Source organism: Psammomys obesus, unplaced genomic scaffold (genome assembly GCF_907164565.1).
Source record: "Psammomys obesus unplaced genomic scaffold, mPsaObe1.curated_primary_1811, whole genome shotgun sequence".
Lineage (NCBI taxonomy): Eukaryota > Metazoa > Chordata > Mammalia > Rodentia > Muridae > Psammomys > Psammomys obesus.
In genome coordinates, this window is record NW_026596051.1 from 8,030,046 (window position 1) to 8,047,705 (window position 17,660).

The following is a 17,660-nucleotide window of genomic DNA, read 5'->3' on the forward strand; positions in this document are numbered from 1 at the left end:
ATCTGTAACATATGCAGATGTCCATTGGTAAGAGAATGAAATTAGAGCCTTATCTCTTACCTTGCACAAAAATCAACTCCAAATGAATCAAAGATCTCAGTGTGAGCCAGGCAGCAGTGGTACATGTCTGTAATCCCAGTATTCAGGGAGGCAGAGGAAGGCAGACCTCTGTGAGTTCAAGGCCAGCCTGGTCCAGGACAGGCAAGGCTACACAAAGAAATCCTGTCTCAAAAACAAAAACAAGAACAAAGAAGTCATTTTTTTTTTAAAGACTGTAGATTGAATAGGAAGTCCTCTAAAGAAAATATAAAAATAGCCAAGAAATACCTCAGTGTTCAACATCCTTAGCAATCAGGGAAATGCTAAATGAGGGCAACTGAAACAACTTTGTGGTTTTATTTTACCCAGTCAGAATGATCAGGGCTACAAGGAGAAACTGTCTCAGGAAAGAAAGAGAGAGAGAGAGAGAGAGAGAGAAAGGAAGGAAGGAAGGAAGGAAGGAAGGAAGGAAGGAAGGAAAGAAGGAAGGAACAAGAAATGTTGAGGAAGTGAGGAAGTGGGTAAGGGAGAACTCTTATTTCCCTATTGATGAGAGTTCAAACTAGGACAGCCATTATGGAAAGCACTGAGGAACAGTCTCCAAAAGCCAAAAAATAGATCTACCAAATGCTCCATCTATATTACTCTTTGCTGTATGTCCAAAAGACTCAAAATCCTACTACAGAGATACTTTCTCAGCCATGTTTATTGCCACTCTATTCACAATAGCTAGTTAATGGAAGCAGCTTAGATATCCATCAATTGATGAATGGGTAATGAAAATGTAGTACATACACATAATGGAGTTCAGCTCTAAAGAAAACTGAAACCATGAAATCTGGAAATAAATGAATGGAACTGGAAAATATATTAAGTGAGGTAACCCAAAGTCAAATGCCACAAGTTATCTCTTATTTGTGGATCCTTGCTGTAAAGTTTTAGGCTTGACTTTATAACTTGCAGTTACTGTAAATGCTGGGAGAGTAGAAATTGTCAGGTCTGAAAGAAACTACATTTTCCCCAAATTCTGGCAGTTAGACAAAAGCCAGCATTCCTCAGGAACTTGTGAAACTGGTTTTCACTTGCCAAAAGGACTGAGCCTCCTTATCGCTAGCAAAAGGGAAGTATGGCTCTCCCATTAACATATGCCTGTGATGCCTAGCAACAAATCAAGGTGTGTGCTAGCTTGTGAGCTCCCTCTGTGTACTTGCTATATACTTCAAAGTACTCACAAGTACCTGTTATGTACTTCAAAGCCCCCCACTCCAGCTCACAGGCTCCCTTGTCTCCCAGGTACCCATTCCCTAGAAACTGTGGAAATTGTTCCCCCTCTCTCTTTTCCCCTCTTCCTGGTTGGCAGACAGCCTTGGTGGTGTGGAATAAACTTTTCCCTTTTCCACCACAGAGCGACTATTTTTGTTTCTGAGGCCCTCACATTCAGAAGTGAATATACTGGGGAGGCAGAGAGAAGAAGCTCTAGGCATAGGACACAGGAGTTATGAAGAACAAAAGGGAAAAACAAGGAAAGGACTTAATTGGTGGGGGAGGGGAGTGCAATACAGAGCAAGAAGGAAAGAGGCAGAATTAGGAAATTTGGAAAAGCCGTAAGGAAACCTATTATTTTATAAGTTTACTTAAAAACACACACAGGATAAATACATATATAAGTCTGTGCACAAATGAAGTCACCCCCTACTGAGGAATAAGTGCTCTCCTCAGAAACCCCAGAACCAGGTAAGTGAACCTTTCCTTAGAGTTGTTTGACACCGGAATTGAAGAAACCCCCCCCCGGCACCCCCAAAAAATATAGGCCACTGCTCATGCACTTGGTTGCTACTTAGCTTGCTTTCAAGTGCTGGGATAAACATCATGACTTGGGAGGAAAGGGTTTATCTCAGTTCACAGTTTAGTCCATCATGGAGGAAACACAGACAGGAAATGAAGCAGAAGCCGTGGGCAAGAACATTTGTGTACTAGCCTGCTCCTCCTAGCTTGCTCAGTTTGCTTCCTTTTATAACCTTGGACCACCTGCCCAGGGTGGCACCACCAGGCTGCCCCTCCTTCAATTAAGAAAATGCCCTATAGGCTTGCCTACTGGCCAATCTCATAAAGGCATTTTTTCAGTTGAGATTTCCTTCTTTCCAGATGACTCTTATTTGTGTCAAGTTAACAAACTAACACAGTTGCCTCTCAAAACCTAAAGGTAAGTTTCTATTACTGAAGATGCTACACACTTAGGTCACAAGACTTAAGAAAAAAAAAATCAAGCTGGGTCTGACCTGGAAGCCTCCTCCCTTGGGACTACTACTCCTTATGTAAGAAGATGGGTGGAAGTTACAAAGGGAGAAAAGTTATCAACAGTGCTACCCAGCAACAATGACCAGGCTGGCAAGATATTTCCAGCAATGCAATTGCCTACCAAGAGCTAACTAATTGAACCAAACGTCTGCTCAATAGCAGGTACAACTAGTGTTCTCTAGGAACGAGCCCCCGATGATAGGTTTCCGAAGCCCGAGTAATCAACCCTAAACACATACATATGGCAACATGCTCATCTATCTGTCTCAACAATAATTACAGAAGAGGTCATGAATTTGACAGAGGGTGGTACGGAAAGCAGGGAAGGACATGGAATTAGTGGAAGAAGTGTTGAAAATTATGTAAATACAGTGTAACTCATGCATGGAATTTTCATAAAATTAAAAATAATCATAGGAGCAATGGGCTGCCTATGAGAGTTGCCTTCTCTAGGTTTCTGTAGTTTCTTTAATCCTGATTTAATCTTAATTGGAATCCACTACTTCTACAGACTGAGATCACTTCTTAACTGTGCGTGGTGATTCACACCTAGACTCCTAGCACTTCAGAGGCAGAGGTAGCAAGATCTGACATACTGCAGCTCCATAGTGACTTCACACCACCCTAGACTACATGAGACCAAAAGAGAAAAAGAGAGGGGGGGTGTCACCTCTTTATGGGGGGTGCTGGGCTTTTTCATTACAGTAAGAAAGATGTTATATATGGTGACAAAGGCAAATAAGCGTATGTACTTGCAACTGAAGTTTCAGAAAATAACATTCACACTGCTAAATGCAATATTCCTTCTTTTCTACTCAATCCTGTTCTTAAAAAAAGAAATGCTGATATTAAGACGTTCAAAACTGATTATATGACCTATTGGTAATCTAAGACCAGCAATTTGTAAAACACTGGATGAAACAGAACAGAAACATGTCCATACAAGCAGAGCCAGCTGGTCCTTGACAAAGGAGCCAAGGCAACGCAACAAAAAGAGCAGCGTTTTCATCAAGCAGGGCTAAGACAAGCACACAGCCACATGCTATCAACCAACCAGAAAACACACACATCTAAGGCCTTACACCGTTTTCAAAATACCTCTCAGATTTAAAGTCCAAATACAAATTATAAAACTCGAAGAATATCCAAAAGCAAATCCAAGTGACCTTGGTTTTGAAGATTTTTTCCCCCCACTGTACAACAGCTAAGAAAAATTACTAGCAGCAGAAAAAAATAATAATAAGGTAAGATGCGTAGAGGACTTTTAATCCAGCAGCATGGCTACTCTAGCTGGAATACAGACACTCTTTTAATCCCAGGACTCAGCAAAGCAGATCTCTGGGTTCAAGGCCAGCATAGTATAGATCAAGTGTCAGGCATAGAAAAGTTTAGGTCCAGGTATGACGCCATTAATCCCAGTGCATAGGAGACAAGAGACATGCAGATCTCTGAGTTCAGGCAGCTGAGTCGGTGAGTTGAGAGTCAGTGAAGTGAAGCAGAGTTCAGTTCAGTTCATGGACTTCAGAGGCAGTTTTTACTGAGAGAATTTTATAGAGACAGGTTGAAGATAGAACAAGCTAGAAAAAGGTGAAGACAGAACGAGCCAGAGGATGAGAAGGAGCCAGATGATTAGAACAGATTGCTAGAGTTAGTTTGAGGCCAAGCAGAGCAATTCAGAGAGAAGCCGAGAGAAGCCAGTTTGACTCACTCAAATGGAAGAGGAGTTGTGAGCCAGACAGCTAAGTTGAACTAGCCATCCAGAATTACGAAAGAGCTAGAAAAATTGAGCTTATTCAGCAGTAAGTCTCAGAGGCTGCAAACATTCTAGGCCTAGATTAGATTATATACAAGCTAGAAGTTTCCAGGACTGGGCCTAGGTTAACAGAGACAGCCTTTGAGGCAACAATGAAATCAGGCAAATAAAAGATACTTTAACAAAAATGAACTTTCTTAAAGTTAAATTTTTCTCTTGGGGAGATGCCTTAGTGATGAAGGGTTTGCTAGGCACCGTAGCTTGCATCTATAATCCCAGCACTCTAACGGCAAGATGGGAGGTAGAGACAGGAGAGTGCCTGGAAGCTCACAGGCCAGAGAGCATGGCATACACAGCAGTAAACAAAAGAGAGACCCTGTGTGAAGATGGAGGACAAGGGCTAACACTCAAGGTTGTCCTCTGAGCTCCACACATGCACCATGGTGGTCCATGCCCACCTGCACTCATTACAAATGCAAAATAAGAATGAATAAATCACAGTTTTAAAATTTTCTCTGCAACAACAACTGAATTCCTATTCTTATCAGATCCTCGTAGGGTAGCTTTTCTAGGAAAATTTGATTCCCCTGGCATTCCTCCTCCGTGTATTCAGCCACATTGTTGGTACTGCAGGACGGCCCAGTCCATTCCACTCTGAAAGCATCTCTCTCTGCACTCACAGCCTTGCTCCTGAAACACTCACAGCACTGTCACTGATGGCATAAAGCCCAGTTACCCCATTTTAGGAATGACATCCACCACAGCCTGTGCTGCTTTCTGCCTGCCTAGGTCACAGCAAGGTCACATTACATCGACAGTTCTCAGCCATCATCATGCTGCCACCAGAAAACATGAGTAATGCACGAAGACACTTATGGTTGTCACAATGATGATAAGTGGTATCTAAGGAATACAGTCCAGATGTGGCTGAACATCCAACAATGCCAAGATAGCTACCCCACCCCCATACTCTCCATCCTGTCAGTGGTGCTAACGTGGTATTTTTGTGTGTCAGTGTGCCTGGAAAAGGAATGTCCAGATAGCTAGCTCAGCATTATTTCTGAATGTATCTGGGAAAGCATTTCTGGAACAAATTAGCATTCGACTACATAGACTGAATAAAGACTATCTAGCCTCACCTTGAGAACCCAAGAAAGCAGAAAGGAGATGGAAAGAACAAAGAACCATAGTACCACATAGGTTAATAAGGGCAGACAGGGAGTATATTGGGGTTGGAAAGTTTAAAACAGGTCGAGGAATGGGGGATGGAAGAAATAAGAAAACAGAAAAGGAGTTAAATGGGATGAAGTTTTATGAGAAAACAATTCAGTAACTTACTATCTGGTAAGCCAGTTTAAAAACATAAAAGAGACTATGAAGACATACCCAGCAGGAATAGACAATGCAAGTCTTAGAAGAAATGGGTCATTACACAAAAACCCTAAGACTAAGTGTGCGATCCCTCCATAGGAGGTGGCTCAGAGAGGTCCCAAAACCCCTCAAAACAACAAAGGCTCTTGCAATTCATCTTTGTTTTCCCACTAGAACTGTTTTGTGAGACCTTACAACTGCAGGCAGCATACACCTCAGAAGCAAGATGTTGAGAAATCAAGTTGAACCTGGCCTAGAAGCATGTTCCACTCTGCTTGGCTGTCATGGTTCCAGATGGTGCTATGTATGGCTACTGTACTGGTAAAAGCACCAATACCCTAACCCAGCTGAGAACTCAACAAATTATAATACCAACCAGCCAGACAAGATATGCCCGTGACTACAATCATGGCACAACTATTATGGAGGTAACAACCACTACTCTCTTAGTAGATTTGGCGCTTGCTTTACATGAAGCAATTCATGCCTAATTCTGTTAACCTGGTCCAGTACCCGTGACTAAAGAGGTCACTAAAGAGATCTTGTGGCATGGTAACCTAATATGGCTTCTTAACTTAATTGAAATAGTATCTGTTTATATCCACAGAGACATGATTGATTCTCTCAGCCTTAAATGGAGCAGCCTTTCTTTGCAGAAGACAGAGGTAAATGCAAAGATTCGTGGTTGTACAAGACACTGAAAATAAAGGACTGTTGAGAGCTCAGCCGCAGATGATACATTTATGCCAGCCCTTTAAGGTTTAGGGAACATTGCAGGAAAAGAGACAGAAAAATGGTAAGAGCCCAGAGGAAGGGGAAAGAAGATGTAAAATACTATCTTCTAAGCATGACACAGCCATGACAGCAATGAACTCACAGCCGCTGTGTATATTGGAATTGGATTCATAGAAGGTGGGCTCTCTAAGGTTCAGAATGGAGAAGGAAGAATTGTTGGGACCCTCCAGGTTCTGGTGGTCTGTAGGCAACCAGAGATTCTGAGAGAGGAAAACAAAGTATCTAGGCTAGCTTCTGATGGTTAGTTCCAAACTCAGGATCATACCCATGGCCCTGATCAAACCCATAGAACATTAAACAAAACCAAAACATCTAATGGGGAAAAGGAGTTTTGTAGGGAGGAGGGAGGCTTGTGTGGTAGGCGGGAAACAAGAGGCAGTTAGGTGGGAGATGCATCACAATACATAAGGCACATATATGAAATTGTGAAAGGACACAAGGCACTAATAAAAAGGAAGTGTCCATCCTCACCAGGATGCCACACGACCCATGATGTTGATGGCAAGAACAGAACATGTGGCAGGAGAGGGTCAAGTTTCTCTCTCTGCTTTAGCTGTGACCCCCGGGGTTCTGCGCTTGGACATCAGAGTGTCTGTTTCTGGAACCTTCATATTCAGACTGTCCCAGTGATGTCCTGTCTCCAGTGCTCTCAGAACTGGGGGTATGGGTATGTGCAGATACCCAGCTTGTTATAGGGGTGCTGAGAATATTATTTCGGTGGGGGAAACATTTTATGGGTTGTGTTCTTATTGCTCCAGCTCTTATTGCTAAAGCTGAATGCCTCTTATTGCTTCCTGTCAAATGCTTTCCACTCGTAACTTTATTTCCTGTGCAGACACCGCTTTTGATTTTTAAGCTCATATACTGAGAGGCCTACCGGATATTTACTCACAGATAAGAAGAGAATATTGGAAATTTAATTCCCAAACTGAATGCTTAGTGTCCTCCATCTCTCCTGAGCCAAAGCTGATATCATCCACCGTGTTCTCTTAGTCTATAACTGCAACAGCCATTTTGTCTTCAGCTGCCTGTACCCAGTCCTTTCCCAGGTTGCCCATACACAATCTCACACCCACTCTGTTCTTTGTTCCCACTGGCCCAAATTGGCAAGTGCTTGCTGCTCTGTGGGCTTTTCTCATGTGCCTTCTCAATGACTCTTCCTTGCCTCTCCTTTGTTTTCCAATGAGACTCAGTCAGCTTTGGATTCCTTAAAGACAATCAAAATCTCATTCATTATATTGTCTCCTGCATCACACGTGTCAATGGGTTAGGAAAGAAGGCAAGCAGGTGGGTTCTAAGCCCATTGTATGGCTCTAGATGCAGGGCCTTCAATAGGACAGCCTTTTCCTGACACAGGGCTTGTTAGTGGGGCTAACAACATGAAACTGAGGCTATGTCAGAGAGCATAGGTGCAAGAAAGACCCATGCTGTCAGGGCTTGTTCTAAATCAGGCTCACTGGATGAGCTTTCTCAGGAGCCCAAAGAAGCACAATCCCCATGTGTGTGTGCTTTATCTAGACTGCCTTAGCCTGTATACAGTCAGAAATTAATGTTTAACCTGAACACAAGGCTAAAACGCAAGGACAGAGAAATGCATTCGTTCCAAGCTGCAACACAAGTAACCTGCCCAAGCACAAAGTTCACAGCTGACTCTCCACCTTCTCAGTTCACAAAGCTGGACAGTCCCTATTAACAGAGCGGGCCGGCTAAGGATCTGAATTCCAGGCAAGTAAGTGTTACGCTTTGTCAGTTTATAGTTGCTGAAAGGTCACCATTTCTATTGTGACTCTTGGGCTCCACATTACTGAATTTGTGCTGAAAGGAAGGCTCTCCTGAGAATGGGGATTACCGATGACAAAATGCTTCCTCTTTTGCTGAAGGCTTGGCAAACTCTTCAGTTATTGTGGTTGCATTGCTGGTGGCACATGTGTGCATCCATACAGGCACTGCTGGAACTCACATGCAGGGTGACATGATGATTCAGGCTTGCAGTTCAGTGGCAGATAAAGGAGACGCTTCTGCTTCACAACACTGTGCACAACAAGGGAGAGGCAGGCACTTTATTCCCCTGGGCCTCCTCATCTGTGAAACGGAAGTTTTAATGAAACCTACTTTGCCAAGTCCCTGTGAAGATGAAATTCTCTATTATGAACAAGCCCAAGACATACATGGGACATGATTCATCAGCATGAACGTTTCCTTACCTGAATAGTGTCTATGGTTCCGTAAAGGGCTCTCTCCTTTCAGCTGTCTAAACAGCTTAATTTACAATACTGGTTACAGTTCAATACTGGTTACAGTTCTCATTGAAAAGTAGAACAGGCTGGTTGGTAGTGGTGGCGGCTGTAACTGCCCTGAATCTCAGCCTTATCTACAGAGCAAGTTCCAGGACAGCCAGGGCTACATGGAGAAATCCTGTCTCAAAAACAAACAAACAAATAAAAATTAAATAAAAGAAAGGAAAAGAAAAGTAGAATGCATGGGAAGAAATCATTGGTCTGCACCTGTGTAAGTAAAAATAAATTCTGTGTGTTTGGCTTGTACTGGTCCCTATCAAAAACAGAATTTATGTTAAGCTGCGTTTCTCCAGTGCCCAGTCTGGGACAGAAAGGTGAGGAAGGCGTCATAAACTCTATCTCACAGCTAATGCAGACGATCACAACTGCCACTACTTCTCCTTCTTAGGCTGGCATGTTCTGCTCTGTCATTCTGGGAAAAGATGTATTTTGAATCACTTTCTGGGGCCTCGGCACTGTACTGGCTTCATAGGAAGGTTCTTCAGAGTCCCTTAAATATTAAACTGTCCTTGCATGTGTTTTATTTCTTATGGGAGAACCAAAGATGAAAAGTCATCATGAATGTTCCGTCGAAAGGGAAAGCACCAGCCTTCAAAAGGTTTCAAAATCCCCCTGGTTGATGTTCTTCACTAATGAAATCTTGCTATCTTCTCTAAAAAATTGGTAACCAACTGTATTTTGCATTTGTTTTCTGTTAATATTTTTCAGTGCAAGTTCTTTTGGTTAATCACCATAACATTACTATATTTCAACTGCATAAAAGCTTTAGGAAAAATGTCACAGAAACATTAAGAAGGAAGCAATACGGTTAAAGAGATGGCTCAGTGGTTGAGTACTGTCTGCTCTTCCAAAGGACCCAGGTTCAATTCCCATCACCCACATGGCAGCTCACAACTGTCTGTACCGCCAATTCCAAGGAAACTGACATCTTCACTCTAATGCACATAAAATAAAATTAAATACATTTTTCAAAAAATTTAAAAAAAGGAGGAAGCAATTTATAAAAAATAAACAAAAAAAAACCCCTAAGATTTCTAATGCAGAGATGTGGAACAGAAAAGGTGGAACTGTGGGTAGAGATAGAAATAGAGAGAGTAGAAAGTACAGGGATGAAGCAAGGGCCCAGGTGGAAAGTCAGAAGTACAGGACCAGATGTGAGGTGAACCGTTCTGGGCTTTCAAAATAGCATGCACCATAGGACCAATGCAGTCAAACCAATGAGAGCTAGCATCGTCCTTCAGGTAGGTAACCTCATGAGCCTCAGAGGGCTCATGCTTATAGACCTGAGACAATCCCCTCACAGAACTCTGAGCTATCTCAGAAGGAACTCAGCCTGGAGGACATTCCAGCAGAGGGCTGGGAAGGGGAAAAAAGTTATTTGAGTAATCAGCTCAGTAAGTTTAGTGTGGTTTAAAATTAAATGATAAACATTCTACTCCATCAAGAGTATAACACAAAAAGAAACAGTCCAGACGAGAAGCTATTGAAGAGAGTACTTAAAAATTGTGTTAAAGATGCTCAAGTGTAGCTCTTCACAGTTGATGGCAGGGGTGCTGGTGTGTGAGGGTGTGTGTGTGTGTGTGTGTGTGTGTGTGTACTCGGTTTTTGGTTTTGTTCAACCATGCTTCCATGAGTATATGGACAACACAAGTAGGGTTTTTATTCGCTTGTTTGTTTTTAGGTGAGGGATAGTGAAAGTTTTGGTTTCTTTTAATGTGTTTTTTTTAAAGGAACTTTTTCAAAAAACGTTTTTATTTTATTTGCGTTGGTGTTTTGCCTGCATGTGTCTGTGTGAGGGTGTCAGATCGCTGGAGTTACAGACAGTTGTAAATTGCCTTGTGGGTGCTGGGAATTGAACCCGGGTCCTCTAGGAAGAGCAGGCAGTGCTCTCAACCCCTGAGCCATCGCTCCAGCCCCCTATGTGTTTTTTGTTTTGGTCCCAAATGTGGGGTGTAGAAATGTGTTTAGTTCATCGTACTTGAAAACTGATAGCGAGAGGGCACATTATCTTGGTCAGCTGAAAACAGACACGTGAGAGGGCTCACGTGAGCGGGTTCCTGATGTCCTGCGCAAAGGGCGTGATTTTAAAAACAGCCTTGCATGAACTCTGATAAACAGCAGTTTGCAGACAGGGAGACGTCGCTTTGTATCGGCACGCTTTGCAACTGCCCGCATCGCTTCTCTGCTCGCAAAAAGAGAACCGCTCCAGCGAACTTCTTGTGTGCACTCCAGTGAGTCTTTCGGCTTTCACTGACTGGTTCCAATTTGGCGGATTCTTGCTGTTTCTGCTGAATGTGCCGCTGCTGTTTGGCGTTGGCTAACATCTAAAAAAGGTCTATAACCCCCTTCTCCTAATAACCTTCTTTCTTCCTTACCGCTTGTCAGTAGGTTGGAAGGGAGGTAGGAGCATTAAGAACCCCAAGTAGAGTAGGTTTTTGGAAAATCTAAGCCTACAGGGAGGCATAGGCATGGGAGGGTAAACATGAGGAGGCAGGGTGACTAGGGTGCATGTATGAAATTCCTAACTAATCAACAAAAATATTATGTTGGGGGAAAAGAATATCATACAATTCTAAACACATAGAAGTTCAAATAAAAGAACTCTTAGTACAGTTATAGGGAGAAATTCTAACTATCCAACCAGAATGGAAAATTCCAGCATGTCTTTATCATTGTTTCTGTACTCATGAGGGATGGACCCTAGAACCCTGTGGATACCAACACCCACGAATTTTTAAGTGTCTTTTAAAAAGTGACTTAATTAGCTTCCAGTCTGTAGGTACTGCCTTTCATTCATGTGAATCCTCTTTAAATTACATACAAAACACGTTACAGTATGAACAGTTGTTAATGCTCTATTGTACAGGGATAATGAAAAAAGAAAAAAAGCATGTACGTGTTCAGTGCAGATGTAATTTTAAAAAACATTTCTGACCCCTCCCTAGTCAAATCCACAGTTGAGGAAGCTGCTAGTTTATTGAACATACATGGAACCTTGTGTACAATAGAATGTCCCTGAAATCTAATCCCTTTACTTCATAGCTAAGTACAAACAAAAGAAAGAGAAAGGGGCTGAAGCCTCAAATCCCCTTCAAGGGCATGTTTTCAATGACTAAGTTTCCCTGAAGCTTCCACCACCTCCAAATAACACCACTGATGTGGTGTGTGGTGGCACACACCTTTAATCCCAGCAGTTAGGAGTCAGAGCCAGGCAGATCCCTGTGAGTTTGAAACCAACCTGGTCTACAGAGTAAGTTCCAGGACAGTCAAGGCTACGCAGAGAAACCCTACCTCAAAAAAACAAAAACAGAAAACCCTGTATTACTATGACAATGGAGTGAAAACAGATGTTTTTTAAAAATACAATTCAATTACAGTTTTGCAATAGCATTGTGTTTGATAGGATAAGTGTTCGCACTGCCTCAGTCTGTAAATAAAATGTTTTAACTTTTAAAATAGATTGAGCATTCATCTGTTCAGTAGTACTGGCTGCACTGTGAGAGTCCCACGGCCAGGGCTACCTGCGTCTGTCATAACCTTCAGCGCAGGGAGGCCGAAGAGTAATGAAAGGAAAAACCAGAAGTCAGATGTCACTCAGAGAAGTCATGACTGTTGACCTGGAAATCCACCTGAATTATTAAATAAGATATTAAAACCTTAACAGTAAGTGTCAGGACAAAGGTTGCCCTATGAAAACACTCACAACCCTATCAGTTTATGATAAACAGCTCCTTTCCCTGATTACCAACCACAAAGATGTATTCACATGCTCATGAGAATCCTGTATTCCATGCCTCACAAATGCTTGCTTTTCTATAATTTTTTTCTTTTCTTTTTCGTTTCTTCTTCTTTTTCTTTTTTTCTTTTTTTATGGGTTTTGTTGTTGTTGTTGTTTTTCGAAAAGGGTTTCTCCCTAAAGCCCTGGCTGTCCAGGAACGCACTCTGTAGATCAGACTGGCTTCAGACTCCGAGATCCACCTGCCTCTGCCTTCTGAGTGCTGGAATTAGAGGCACATGCCACTGCTGCCCAGTCTTTTTAATTTCAAAACTGCTCTCCTGTAATTAGTAAAATGCTTCTCAACCCTTCCCTGTAGTTTCTAGCTTTTGTAGTCTGAAGTACCACTAAGGAAAAAAAAAATCCAATCTGTCAATCTTTTATCTAACTGAAAAGCAAATCAATTAAGAAATGTTTCTGCTCCCAGATCATGGAAGACAAACACCTTGGTTTCTTTTAGAAGCTTGCCCCTACTGGTCAGGATGGAGTGAGGAACACATCCAACTTGACGTCCTTCTAAGTGGAGCGCAGTTGTTGCCATGTCTAGCACCCTACCCTTTCCATTTTGGTCTGCACCTGTCAATTTTCCACAATCAGATCCTCCCCGCCCCCCTTCTGGAATCTCTATTCTATTTAACTAGCCAGGATTCTGTTTGCACCCAGCAGACCTCATCACACTGCACGTAGCACATCGTGGTGTTTGTAACCCTGTAGAAGATTTCGGGTGTCGGTCATCCCTCCACCCTCCTCTCCTGAGCCCTGCACTGACACAGTCAAGCTCGCCTTTCTTTAAACCCCACTGGCCTTTCCTGGACTTCCGCTTTTCCATTTCTATTTCAGAGTCCGAGACATGTGTTGGATTTTCATTACAGTGGCACTGAGTCTGTTCACCTGTTAGAGAAGAATTCAAGTATTTATAACCCTGGCTGTTTTTATGCAGCGCTGGTTTATTTCCATTTAGTCTCATCTTCCTGTGCGTCTCTCCATAACTCCGCAGAGCTTTTGCTGGCTTTTCTTAGATCCGCTCCTTTTGGTTTATCTCTGTTGTAATCGTTGATGTATCTGCTTCACCATGGTGCAAAAAGTCCACCTCTCCCAGGTGCTGAGTACAGATCCCAGTACAAGACCCAGGGCCCTGTGGCCTGAGTCAGTACATTCATATGTACTGACTCATATGTCAGAATGTACATACCTCAGTACATTCCCTTGCCACCTGAGGTCTTTTGTTTGGTTGGTTTGGTTTTGGTCTTGGTTTGTTTTTCAAGACAGGGTTTCTCTATGCAGTCTTCTCTGCCCTGGACTCGCAACATAGACTCGGCTGGCTTCGAATTCACAGAGATCTGCCTGCCTCTGCCTCCCAGAGTTCTGGGATGAGTGTGGCACCACACCCGACTTTTCCTTTGTACCCTTTAAGTAAATCTTACATTTATGTATTCTTTCATTCTTGCACGTTCAACCTCCAGTTTACTCCAAGAAAATGCTGATGTGAATTTCTACACTTGAGCCTGAGACGCACCCACATTCTGCTTCAAAGCTCGAAAGGCCTCTGCACCAAGCAAGGTGCCTGTGGTGTCCAGAAGTCCCTGGCCCATGCCCAGTCAATGCCATAACCTATCTTATTTTGTTGACCGATTTGTTCAGAATAGGAACATTTTATGTAATGTTTCCATACATGTATGCATTGTGTAGTATTTACATTAGGTTAAACACACCTATCTCCTCAAATGTCTGTCCACAGCTGTGTGATCTTCAGCAGGTACTCTGACCATTCTCAAGCTTTGTTTTCCCATCTGTAAGTTGTTGCCAGAGAGAAAGAGGTTGTGAGGCTCAGAAAACATGTGTAAAAAGGCTGGAACAGAAGCTTTAAAATGCAAAGTGCTATTTGAGAAAATCCTTGTTAAGTAGAGGATTTCACTCCATTTGCCCTTGGACCTCATCTCCAGAGGCTTGTGCCAGGGCACCCTGGATTGTTATATGCAGCCAGTTTTCACTAGGGCCCTGTTCTGGGTAGAGCTGTGTGCTCTTCCCGTGGGTCTGATCTTTCTAGAATCCAGTGTGTGTAATTATGCTTCCTGATCCCGTGCTCCAGGCCAGTCCTCTCTGGCCAGGGACTCTTCCTCATAAGAACATGGGCAACAGTGTGGCTGAGGTGGGGAAGCATCAGCCTGAGGCTCTCTGTCCAGCTTGGTGACAGCCTTTGCCACTTCACTGTGGCTTTCTCCAGTAGTCTAGGTAACTTGGGGGTGGGGGTAGGGGTTGTCAGCCTCTTTCTCATTCAGCTAGGCTTCCCTGATGATAGTACAGGTGCTGGGGAGCTCCATCTGTGCAGATGGACCTAATCTCCTTACATCCTCCATTGTGCGCACGGCTGCTGTCTGCACCGGCTGTGGAGGGAGCTGCCTGTGCTGGGAGCCAGGGTACCTCCTCCATGGCCAGCAACCATGTGCCAGTTCCCCCTGCCACACCACCTTAACCTTGTCTATTCTGCTGTCCTGGAAGCCACTGCCTCTGTCCCAAAGGTGTCTGGGAAGAGATCCTGCTGGGGCAACATCCCGGATGGTCAGCTCTCCTTGGAGAATTCCTGACTCTGGACTGTACACAGGCTCTGAATGTGGCGTGTGTGTATTGTGTATGCAACTGTGTTTGTGTATATGTTAGTGTATGCATATGTCTGCATACATGTATGTCTTATGTGGGCATATGCATGAGCATAGTGACATTGCACATATACATTTGTATTGGTGTGTGTACACAAATGCACACACATTTGTGTATAGCTCTGTGTGCATGTGTGCTCTGCGCATGTGTGCCTTTCTATGTGTGTGTGTGCTCTCTGTGCATGAGTGCATTTACTCTCTTTTCATGTGTGTGCACTCTGTGTGTATGGGTGGGTACTATCTATGCATGTGTGTGCTCTCTCTACATGTGTGTATTCTATATGCATGTGTGTGCTCTCTCTACATGTGGATATGCTTTCTGTCCTTATGTGTGTGCACGAGTGGGTACCTTCTATGAATGTGTGTGCTCTCTTTATGTATGTATATTATCTATGCGGTCTAAGCATGTGTGTGCTCTCTCTACATGTATGTATTGTCTATGCATGTATGTGCTCTCTGTGCATGTGGATATGCTCTCTGTTAGTGTGTATTGTGCAATCTGTGTGTGTGTACCCTATGTACACGAGTAAGTACCCCCTATGCATATGTATGTGCTATTGTGTGTGTGTCTGCTCTCTCTGCATGTGTGTATATTCTGTGCATGTGTGTGCACTCTGTGCATATGTATGCTGTCTATAAACGTGTGGGTACCCTCTATGCTAATGTGTGTGCTCTCTGTTTATGTGTGTATGTTCTCTGTACATATGCTTGCTCTCTGTATGTGTGTATACTCTTTCTGCATGTGTGGTTTATTCACACATGTGTTCTCTATGTACATGTGGGCATTCTCTTCACATGTGTGTTCATTCTCTGCACATGTGTGCACTCTCTGTATGTGTGTGTTCTCTGTGCGCATGTGCCTTTGGTTCTGATAGAGGCTTCTGCATGGTGCTGCTGTTCAGAGTTGGCCCTTGTTCCACCCTTCCTTATTTGCATGGACCAGGCCTCTGTTCTAGATTCAAGTGGTGATGTGCACCCCTTAAAAAAAAAACAAAATCAGACCCTTAAGCCACACTGATTAGCAGGGTTTATGGTCTGCCTCTCCTCATTCCTACCCACTGGGCAGAAGTGTTCAGAGACCAACATAGTTTGGGTGGTGATTGGCCAAAGGAACCAGTGCTGTACTTTGAAGGAGTTGAGTGGGATTTAGGTTTGGCACTCCTAGTCCCTCACAGCCCCTGAGTCAGGCGGCATTCCAGTGGTCCCTGTGGATGGAGCAGGGCCTGAGCCAGGCTTCTCCCCTAAAATGGAGACTGAGGGTTGAGTTGCCAGGAGTCTCCAGGAACACTGGCCTCTCTCTAGTCTGGGTTCCACACAGTGACAGGGAACCCAGGACCCACCTCTCCTGGGCCTCTCTCCAGGCCCCATTGTTCCCTCTCTGCCCTGCTGGACTCCATCCTGTGGAGCAGAAGGCACACAGGGAGAGGGAGCAGGAGAGGCTCTGGGTAAATAATGCAGAGAAAGCTGCTGATTGGCTTCGGGAGGCGGACACTTTGTCTACATAAATGGCAATCGCATCCTCTGTGCCTTTTAACTGTCACCAAGGAGAGAGAGAGAGAGCAAGAGAGCGAATAGAAAGGAGGAGACTCCAGCTGCCTGTGAGTACTGCTCTTTGTCTACATGGTTCAGGGTCAGACCCCAGTGCCTACTTCTGGGAGACAGCGACCCTGGGGCCGGAGTGGGCGTCTGTGGTTGATTTTGGTCATGGGGTCTTTCTATGGCCAGAGATACTGCTGGCTGAGAAGGCTGGTCATCCAGCATACACAGGTGACACGGATGCTAAGGGAACTTCCTGAGAAATTAGGTACCAGCCTTTGCCTGCCTGTTTTGAATCATTTCTATGCTAGTCCGGCAGAAAATTAGGGACTTCTGGTGGCTTTCAACTTTGTTATTTGAACTATTGAAGCAATATAAAAAAAGTGAGTGGACTGTCTTTCAAGAGACTCCTGTACCTGTGAGATAGAGAATGAGGAGGCAGCTTTGGGGCCACAGACCTGGGTGTGCTTTTCAGGTGAAGGAGAACTAACAGTATCCTCCAACAAGTTGTAGTAATCTGGTTCCTAAAGGGCTGGGCACACAATGGATGTTCAGTGTCTGGAATCTCCTGTTGTAAATGAGCAAGGCAAACACAAGTGGAAAGGTGCACCCATTCCGCACCCCGCATCCTCTTAGCTCCAGTTTCCAAGGCAACTTTAGCCAAGCGACCTGGGTTTTCCTCTGAGTTGCCTTTTTTCTCAAAGGCTTCCAGTTCTGCTCTTATACACAATTTCTTGTTTAGAAACATTATGTTTCCCCTCCAGAACAGGATCAAAGTGAAGGTGACAATCTCAGGAAAGCTGGCCTCCTTTGGAACTTTAAGGGGTGCCAGAGAAAAACAGACTTTGTTCAGGGTCACCCCAAGCTCAGCCAGAGCCTGTGGAATCCTGGATCAGGATATACCAGGACAGTGAAGAACTAGCAGAAATGGGGTATCTGGATGTTTACAGAGAGATAAGACCTTGTCATCTGTGACAGCATCCTTTCTCCTCCTTGGGCACATGGTGTGTGGGCCTCCACACTGGGATTGTGCTAATGAGATAAAGAAAATTACTTTCTCCTGTAAACCTCCATACGTCCAAAGAAATGTCTAGGGAGCTAATTTCTAGTTATTTTCTGCTCTTGGGGCTGTTTGTTGA

At 43.8% G+C, this 17,660-nt stretch overlaps 1 protein-coding gene across 7 annotated transcripts in view; it reads left to right on the plus strand.

Annotated features, from left to right (window-relative positions):
* The first annotated feature begins 7,866 nt into the window (after positions 1-7,866).
* Ddc (dopa decarboxylase) overlaps positions 7,867-17,660 on the plus strand; it is an 83,289-nt gene continuing 73,495 nt past the window's right edge. For 4 of the 7 annotated variants that reach the window (XM_055623853.1, XM_055623856.1, XM_055623858.1 and 1 more), the window contains exon 1: positions 7,867-7,985. Coding sequence is in view for 1 of the 7 variants with exons in the window: in XM_055623857.1 (XP_055479832.1) it covers positions 16,491-16,583 (93 nt within the window). In the remaining 6 variants the exon portion in view is untranslated. Of the gene's footprint in view, positions 7,986-16,475; positions 16,584-17,660 lie in introns of those variants that run through there. The other 3 variants (XM_055623854.1, XM_055623859.1, XM_055623857.1) reach the window with 2 other exon arrangements.